At 45.6% G+C, this 10,104-nt stretch overlaps 1 protein-coding gene across 1 annotated transcript; it reads left to right on the top strand.

Annotated features, from left to right (window-relative positions):
• Nucleotides 1-6,049: 6,049 nt before the first annotated feature.
• On the top strand, nucleotides 6,050-8,041 carry LOC119337220. The gene is made up of 3 exons (XM_037609623.1): nucleotides 6,050-6,350; nucleotides 6,883-7,094; nucleotides 7,325-8,041. The coding sequence occupies exons 1-3, from the start codon at nucleotides 6,065-6,067 to the stop codon at nucleotides 7,922-7,924; spliced, it is 1,098 nt and encodes a 365-aa protein (XP_037465520.1). The 5' UTR covers nucleotides 6,050-6,064; the 3' UTR covers nucleotides 7,925-8,041.
• The last annotated feature ends 2,063 nt before the right edge of the window (nucleotides 8,042-10,104 follow it).

Genomic DNA, 10,104 nt, shown 5'->3' with positions numbered 1-10,104 from the left:
GCTTAGTGATAAAGTAAAGCATTACAGGGCGATTGCATTGCATACAATAAAGCGACAACCATATGGCTCCTGCCAGTTGCCGATAACTCGGTTACAAAACATGATTATCTCATACAATAAAATTTAGCATCATGTCTTGACCATATCACATCACAGCATGCCCTGCAAAAACAAGTTAGACGTCCTCTACTTTGTTGTTGCAAGTTTTACGTGGCTGCTACGGGCTTAAGCAAGAACCAATCTTACCTACGCATCAAAACCACAACGATAGTTTGTCAAGTTGATGTTGTGTTAACCTTCGCAAGGACCGGGCGTAGCCACACTCGGTTCAACTAAAGTTGGAGAAACTGTCACCCGCAAGCCACCTCTGTGCAAAGCACGTCGGGAGAACCGGTCTCGCGTAAGCGTACGCGTAATGTCGGTCTGGGCCGCTTCGTCCAACAATACCGCCGAACCAAAGTATGACATGCTGGTAAGCAGTATGACTTATATCGCCCACAACTCACTTGTGTTCTACTCGTGCATATAACATCAACACATAAAACCTAGGCTCGGATGCCACTGTTGGGGAACGTAGTAATTTCAAAAAAATTCCTACGCACACGCAAGATCATGGTGATGCATAGCAACGAGAGGGGAGAGTGTGATCTACATACCCTTGTAGATCGACTGCGGAAGCGTTTAGCACAACGCAGTTGATGTAGTTGTACGTCTTCACGATCCGACCGATCCAAGCACCGTTACTCCGGCACCTCCGAGTTCTTGGCACACGTTCAGCTCGATGACGTTCCCCGGGCTCCGATCCAGCAAAGCTTCGGGGAGAAGTTCCATCAGCACGACGGCGTGGTGACGATAATGATGTTCTACCGACGCAGGGCTTCGCCTAAGCACCGCAACGATATGACCGAGGTGGAATATGGTGGATGGGGGCACCGCACACGGCTAAGAAACGATCACGAAGATAACCTTGTGTGTGCATGGGGTGCCCCCTGCCCCCGTATATAAAGGAGTGGAGGAGGGGAGGGCCGGCCCTCTCTATGGCGCACCCTAGGGGAGTCCTACTCCCACCGGGAGTAGGATTCCCCCTTTCCTAGTCCAACTAGGAGTCCTTCCATGTAGTAGGAGTAGGAGACAAGGAAGGGGAAGGGAGAAGGGAAGGAAGGAGGGGGCGCAGCCCCTCCCCCTAGTCCAATTCGGACTAGGCCTTGGGGGGGCACGCGGCCTGCCCTAGGCAGCCCCTCTCTCTTTCCCGTATGGCCCAATAAGGCCCAATACTTCTCCCGGCGAATTCCCGTAACTCTCCGGTACTCCGAAAAATACCCGAACCACCCGGAACCTTTCCGATGTCCGAATATAGTCGTCCAATATATCGATCTTTACATCTCGACCATTTCGAGACTCCTCGTCATGTCCCCGATCTCACTCGGGACTCCGAACTCCTTCGGTACATCAAAACTCATAAACTCATAATATAACTGTCATCGAAACCTTAAGCGTGCGGACCCTACGGTTCGAGAACAATGTAGACATGACGGAGACACGTCTCCGGTCAATAACCAATAGCGGGACCTGGATGCCCATATTGGCTCCTACATATTCTACGAAGATCTTTATCGGTCAGACCACATAACTACATACGTTGTTTCCTTTGTCATCGGTATGTTACTTGCCCGAGATTCGATCGTCGGTATCCAATACCTAGTTCAATCTCGTTACCGGCAAGTCTCTTTACTCGTTCCGTAATACATCATCTCGCAACTAACTCATTAGTTGCAATGCTTGCAAGGCTTATGTGATGTGCATTACCGAGAGGGCCCAGAGATACCTCTCCGACATTCGGAGTGACAAATCCTAATCTCGAAATACACCAACTCAACATGTACCTTTGAGACACCTGTAGAGCTCCTTTATAATCACCCAGTTACGTTGTGACGTTTGGTAGCACACAAAGTGTTCCTCCGGCAAACGGGAGTTGCGTAATCTCATAGTCATAGGAACATGTATAAGTCATGAAGAAAGCAATAGCAACATACTAAGCGATCGGGTGCTAAGCTAATGGAATGGGTCATGTCAATCAGATCATTCAACTAATGATGTGATCCCGTTAATCAAATAACAACTCTTTGTCCATGGTTAGGAAACATAACCATCTTTGATTAACGAGCTAGTCAAGTAGAGGCATACTAGTGACACTCTGTTTGTCTATGTATTCACACATGTATTATGTTTCCGGTTAATACAATTCTAGCATGAATAATAAACATTTATCATGATATAAGGAAATAAATAATAACTTTATTATTGCCTCTAGGGCATATTTCCTTCACCAACTTCGGTTGGCATTCCCAAATACTTTGCAGACAAAGCTTCATTAGGAACCTGCAGCAAACCTTTTATCTCTGTTCTGATATGGTCTGGACAACCCTTACTAAAGAATATGGATGACTTCTCATAATTGATGTGTTGCCCGGATGCCTGACAATAAGTATGCAACAACTGGTTCACCTCATTTGCCCCATCTATATTAGCCTTGAAAAACAGCAGGTTGTCATCTGCGAATAATAAGTGGTTTACTGGCGGAGCCGTAGGGGCTACCCGTATTCCACTCAGGTTGGATGACTCGTCCATAGATTTTAAAAGGCACGAAAGGCCCTCTGCTGCTAACAAGAATAAATATGGGGAAATCAGATCTCCCTGTCGTATACCAAGAGAAGGTTGAAACTCTTATAATTTCTTACCATTGAACATGACTGAAAACTTTACTGTTCTAACCAGGTTCATGACAATGTGAACCCAATTTTCTGTGAAGCCCAGTTTCAGCATTATCGCTTCCAGATAATCCCACTCGACTCTGTCATAGGCTTTCATCATATCCAACTTCAGCGCACAGTGTCTATTTCTTTTTGCTTTGTTCCTCTTCATAAAATGTAAACACTCATAAGCAGTTATTATATTATCTGTAATTAGCCTTCCTGGAACAAAAGCAGACTGTTCCTCTGAGATGATATCCGGGAGAACAACTTTCAACCTGTTGGCTATGACCTTGGATGCAATTTTGTGCAAGACATTACACAAGGAAATAGGTCTAAACTGTGCCAACGATGTGGGATTTTTTACCTTAGGGATCAAGACGAGCATCGTGTCGTTAATGCACTCAGCCGACTCGGTTCCGTTGATAATACGTAACACTGCAGTAGTTACTTCAGGGCCAGACACGTCCCAATGACACTGAAAGAAGTGTGCTGAAAATCCATCAGGGCCTGGAGCTTTTGTTGGAAACATTTGAAATAATGCTGGCTTAATTTCCTCTTGGGTGTACGGTGCATTCAGAGTCTCATTCATAGCGGGAGTCACTCTTGCTGGGACAGTTTGCATGACATGATTAGTCCCATGGACACCCTCTGATGCATACAAGTTACTATAAAACTCAGTCGCCAATTTCTCCATCTCATCTGTCTCCTCAGTCATTCTTCCGTCAGACAATTTTAAAGATTTAATTTGATTTTTCCGTCGTCGTCTGCTAGCACGAAGATGGAAAAAATAAGTATTCTTGTCCCATGCACAAGCCAATCAACGCGTGCTCTCTAACGCCACAATATCTCCTCCCCGTGGAACAGTTCGACGAGTTGATCAGCTACCTTCGTCTCCTGTCGCGATGGGCCAGATCTTCCTGGGATCTCCCGCAAAAGCTGCAGTTCATTTTTTAATCTCGCTATTTCCCGCCTGACACTGCCAAAATGTGTCCTGTCCCAGGTGAAGAGATCAGTTGACATCGACTGGAGTTTATTGCGCACTGACTCCACCGAATTTGCATTAGTTTTATCCCATCCCTCATTTACTACAGATGCCAAGGTTGGGTCTCGTTCCCAGCACAACTCATATTTAAAAGCTCGTGGGGGCCGTCTGCATGCATGCACGTCCTCCATCCGAAGTAGTAGTGGTACGTGATGGCTTGACGCTGCCGTTTTGTGCTCCACAGTCGCTCCTGGGTAAGCTAGGATCCACTCCGGGTTAGCCACACATCTGTCCAGCCTAACCCTCGTATATGTCCCTCCAGCGACTCTTCTTTCGAACGTCCAGTCAGTGTAGCCTATATCAGAGAGGCCACATGTGTCAAGTGCGTCACGGAAGCCATCCATTTGTGCCTGGCTCCGATAGCCCACTCCATCATGCTCATACCCATGTAACACTTCATTAAAATCACCAATTACCATCCATGGACCACTACCTGTTACAACAATTGCCCGCAACATGTCCCAAGTCTTGTGCCGCTGGTTCACTTGGGCTTCTCCATACACAAAAGAAATGCGGGTCTCTATCTGTGTCAACTCTTTCACCATTACATCTATATGATATTCCGAATAACCAAGAACTTCAAGCTTTATTTCCTCATTCCAAAAAATTCCAAGTCCACCACTACGACCAGAGCTACTCACAGCGAAACTTTTATTAAAACCTAGAGATCCTACCAAATTCTCCACACGCGATCCTTCTATTTGTGTTTCAAGGATACAAACTATAGAGAGGGCAAATTGCCTCATGCGATCACGAAGCTCACGAACTGCCGCGGGGCCAGCATAGAAGACTCATTGCGCTAGGCGCGACCCCCCTGGGAGGCCCGCCATACGCGCATCATTGTTTTGTGGTAGGTTGCTGCTCTTTGGATAGTTCTTGTCCGCCGGCTGCTGACTTGGTTTGACCCGCTTCGGGTCCTGCTTCGGTGGTGGACTAGTGGGCACAGTTGGAGGTGGGAGAGCCAGTGTTCCTGTACCCTTTGACGCCAGAGGTGGGGCAACCTGCAGTAGTTTTTCATTCTGAGCCGCCGATCTCTTGCGAGATTTTTCTGCATCTTCCATATCTGCATCCCCGCTATTCTCCTCAGCCAGATCATATTCCTCAAAACTCCGCTGATCATGGAATGCACCACGTCCCGGTCCTCTTCCCGAACGGCCTCTGCCTCTACCACCCCGTGTTGCCCTTCCTTCACCCGGACCACGCCCCGGGCCTTGGAACCAGCCCACTCTCAGATCCTTAAAAACAAGTGCCTGTGGAGGATGCACACCATCTCCACACTCCTTGAATAAATGTCCCAAGTGACCACAAACGGCACACCAATCAGGAAGCCTTTCATATTTGACGACAAAGATTTCTCTTTTCTTCCTCTTGACCAGGGAGACAGCGTTCCTAAGAGGCTTTTGTAACATCAATTCTGATGCGCACACGATAGAAATTGCCTTCAAAATCTTGGGACTTGGGTTCAGCAAAAATATACTCTCCAAGTGTTGATGAAAGGGATTTGATGAGGGGAAAGTAACCCTCTGGCAGATCATGAATCTGTGCCCATATCTCAATGGTATTCAACACAATCGAGGAAGGTCTGGTGAAGCCATCATACGGTGCTATAACCACCGCTTTCCCTTTGAAGTTCCAAGGCCCTTCTTCCATCACCCGCTCCCAATCACCAAGGCACGAGAATTGCAGTGTGTATAGGTTCTCCTCCAGGGGATGGATCTTCACCACCTACGCCAAGTCCCAAGCAATCCTCATGCTCCTATAGAGCCACTACTGGCTATAGGTTTTCTCTGTATACACCCTTGCTATTGCCATCCATCTTGTTGCTTCCTCTGGTAATTCTTCATCATCCACCACTACATCCTGGAGGTCCTCCTCCTTCAAACCAAGCTTTGCCATCATCGCCTCTAGCTCGGTCGGAGCCGACCCCGAGCCCGAAGCTTTACTTTCCATTGAGATCTCTTGCCCGAGAAGATGTTTCCGCGGGCGGTAGGTTCCCAAGCCAACCCCGTCCCGGACAGCCCGGGCCCCGCCGACCGCCGGCGAGAAGGGATTGCAGGGTAGGGAAGGTCTCTACGGTTGCGGCAATTGCTAAGGGACACCCCAGGGGCTGCCTAGGCTGACACGTTACTTAATAGTCTTGGACCTTGGCCCAGCCCAAAGCAGCATCTATAAGAATCAACAAAGAGGAAAAGTAGGGTTTGCTCGATTGGCTCGGCGGCGCCCTAGGGTTTGCTCGATTGGCTCGGCGGCTGCGGCGGGCGAATTGGCGATGGCATCTGTAGAGGAGTTGGAGGAGGAGGAGGAGGAGGAGGTGGAGGGCTTAGAGCCTTTATTGTATGACCGGGCAAAGTGGGTGGCCTGGGCGGTGGAGGAGAAGGAGTGGTCCCGGCGGGAGGAAGAGGAGAAGACTCGGAAGCGGGAGGAGAGCCGGCGGAGAAGCGAGGCACACGACAAGGTCATGGACTCCATCATCGAGCACGATCCCAAGGTGGGGCGCGACGTCTACACCCGGTTTTTCCTCAGGGACTTCTCCGTCTTCAACATCGACGAGGAGTGTAAGTGGCCTCTCATTTTCTGAAGCTGTAGTAATTTTTTCTGATTGACAGTAACTGAATTACGTTACAGTAGGACGTCTCTCACCTGTATAATCCTCTGTTAGGAGAATCCTCTGACATGCCATGTTCGTTGTTGATGCATAGCAGTAAACAGCAAATCTCAGTCCGTTTACTAGATTGGATTCAGTTTCAGTTAACAACAGGAACTCACTGATTTGGCTAAAACTGAAATTAACTTTCCACAGATGGTGAGATGATTGTTTTCTCTTCAAGTTAACAGCGAATCTCTGTTCATGTACTTGGATTTGATTCAAACGTATATCACTTAACAACAGAAATCACTGATTTTGCTAAAATTGAAATTAACTTGGTTCGAATGGTGAGATGATAGCTTTCTCTTGTAGTTAACTCGCAAGTCAAATAAGAATATTAGATGGTTTAACTCAGTGGGATACAAACAGGAAAAACACAAACTGGGCCAGTTTATTGTGATGAAATAATCTGACAGATATATTTTGTTTATTCGTCGCAGCGTCTGTCCCTCCAATGCGATACACCGATAGTAGCTACCAAGATGAATTTGGGCTAGAAGACTCTGCAAACATCCTCTCCGTCAGCATAGTCTCCTCAGATTTAGGCTTCCCAGTCAATGTCTATGGCCGTGTCATTGCCAGAGACAGCATTGACTACAAGTGCATTTATCTCTTTCACCGCAATAGAGATGATTGCCAGCATCTCAACAAGGTACATCCTTGCTTCTAAGTTTGTTCCAATCGGGTTTCATTTTATTCCATGGTGCATTTAATATCAACTGTTAATTGGCATCTAAATGGAGTCATCTTAGTGCTGGTGGTTGTCGATCCAGACAGTCATCTGCATATAAATGGAGTAGCTTTTATGGCATGCTTCCAATCTTCATTTTGAGCAGTGTTTGGATGAGCATACTCTAACCTCTCGTGCGATTCTTTTCATAGGATGGAATGCTGATTTTAACTGGCCCATATCGAGGTCTAGTGCTGGTTGATTTCATCTATCTAGAGATAGATCTTAAAATAAGGGAAGAAGGAGTTCCAGACAGGCCATTTAGCAAGGGTCTAATAAGCATTGATGGCCGAGTACTGTCTAGAGAGAAAGATGTCATGGTTAGAAGTGAAACCCTTGAGAGCTGGCTCAGCACTACGGAAGTGAGATTCACAACTGTCCTGGATGCAGTCGAGTGCACCTTTGAAATCAAGCTCATTGAGGGGCTTTTTAAAGGAAATATAACAGTTGGCATCGTGGATAAAGCTCGCAAGCTGGACAATGAACAAACGATTGTGATTCATGATAGCACAGCAGATGGCGTGGTTACAAGTGATGAAAGTGGAGTTATCAAACTCCGGCGAAGTGTCATTACTATCTGTCTGGAAAGAAATGTAATGTTTTGCATAAATAATGAGGCTGCTGGTGTTTGTCCTGAACGAACCTTTGATTTCACTCCACGCCGCACTGGTGTAGATGAAGAGAAAATTACGTGTGGTGCTGGGGAGTTCGGATTCAGGATTGTCTGGTCCTTGATGGACTTTAGGCTGTAATCCTGTGACTTGGTAAACTTAGTTCTGATGTAATGAAGTGATGCAATGATGTAGTGAACTATGTTAATCGTGATGTAATAATGTGGTGCACTAAGTTATATTATTGTTATTAAGTAACTTGATGGATTATAAGTAATGAGTAGCGAACTAAGTTATTATATATTATGCTGGCTTGTTATACCAAATTTGTTGGCTTAATTTTTTGGCATAATTAAAGAAGATTAGTGCACTTGGTGTTTTGTTAGACATGTATTAGGCGGAAATACGAACATTTGTCACTGTTAAGGGACATTTCTACCATATTTATCTGTGGTTTGTATTGATTGCTCATGGTCACGTCTGTGTTATCTAAATGTCCTGAAAATTTAATTATTTGGAAGATGGCTTTGCATTGTGTTTGGTTGCTGTTATTCGGAACTAACTTCTGAAGCACAACCTGGGTTCAACGAGGAAGGCAGGAGACACCTTCATGTTATCAGTCCTGAACCACATGTTTTTTGGGAAGGAGTGTATTTCATGAGAAAGTGGCTTCATTTTTTGATCCATGTTGCCTGTTCAAGCCAATACAAAATCTGCTGGTACATAAGAAATTTGAGGATCTTTACAAAAGAAACGATCTTCAAGACACCATGCCACCAGAGGTACTTTTTTTACCCATGTTCTCTTTTATAAACTGTGTTCGGTTCTGGGCTTCTGGCAATGCTTCCACATATGCATATGTGGATATGCTAATTGACGACATCTGTGTTGATTTTCTGCTAAATCAAGTATATTACCTAGGGCATACATTTATTTTCCCAGTAAATCAAGTATATTACCTAGTGCCTTTCCTGTCATACGCGAATGTGAACAATTCATGATTTTTACAGTATATGATTTTGCTCTTAAGTTATGTATGAGTGTAATCTCTTGTTCTAAATAGTGTGTGAAGTTGGTGGTGACGACAAATGCACTGGAAAATGTTGGAATTGCTAACTTGGATACATGGATTTAGCACAATGAGAGGATAAAGGTCAGTATGTTGTAATATATGCCATTTCAATCTGAACTTCTGAATGATTGCCATCTCTACCTCAAAAAACCGTTGGTTGTAACACTCTTGATGGTTTGGCTCTACTAGCTGTTTTGAACGCATTGACGAGCACCAAGAGGCATGATTCTCCTGACCATAGTTTAAGAAACAATCAACATTTGATCGATTTTCTGTGAATCATTATTTAAACAGCACAAAACAAAAGGTTCATGCTGTCTTTTGTTCTTGCACACCTTGAGGGCAGTTATGAAACCAGTGGACTGGTAACAATTGAAGATGGCAACTTCAAATAAAGTGGATTGGGATCACGTATCTTCAGGGCCAGTAAATAAATTTGGAGTTATAGAACATCAGAATTATAATACGTTGAGCATGAACTGAAAACCTGAAATAGTATAGAACAGAACATCACAGCAAACCTGAGATTGACATTGGTTAATGCTTTCTTCACGGCACTGCAACTTATTTCCTCCCTGATTTTGCTCCAATCAAATGGAAAACCAAGAGAATGGACAAGAAATTTTCTTTGGAACGTGGATGAGGAGGCTAAGGGGAGGAAATGTCCCGTGAATTGGCGCTCTGTTTGCTCCCCCAAGAATGCCGGTGGTTTGGGCATCAAGGACACTGCTTGTGTTAGTAGAGCATTGTACCTGCTTGTTTTAGTTTGGGCATCAAGATACCTTGGTCTGGCAGCCCTACCCCCTGTGATAATTATTGATAAAAGGCATAAAGCTATATGTTCTCTGTTTGCACTGTTGCACACACATTGAGCTTGGTGATGCAGCTAAAGTGGGTTTTTGGATGCCTCTTTCGGGTTGCCAGAAGAATATTACTGTCAAAGAAACTTTGGAACTAAATGGTTGGATGTGTGACAAAGTGTGGTCTGTTAAGTTGTCCATGGGCCTGTATGATATTCGATGGCTACTAACGGCGGATGGTCGCTTCGGCTGCCTTGCATATGGATTTCACTTTGCTGCAAACTCCCCTCAACCACTGTTGGATAGTGTTTGGAAACTGGAAAGTGAAGGCTGTGAGGAATCACCCATGGTCGACTTCTACTTGATTTGGCCCGTCCTCTAGGGTTCCTCCCTCACTCCCCCCGCCGCCGCCGGCCGCCGGCCGTCCCCGCCCCCACTTCCCCCCCCCC

The sequence above is a fragment of the Triticum dicoccoides genome, chromosome 1A (genome assembly GCF_002162155.2).
Source record: "Triticum dicoccoides isolate Atlit2015 ecotype Zavitan chromosome 1A, WEW_v2.0, whole genome shotgun sequence".
Classification (NCBI taxonomy): domain Eukaryota; kingdom Viridiplantae; phylum Streptophyta; class Magnoliopsida; order Poales; family Poaceae; genus Triticum; species Triticum dicoccoides.
This window is presented reverse-complemented; position numbering and strand designations above follow the sequence as displayed.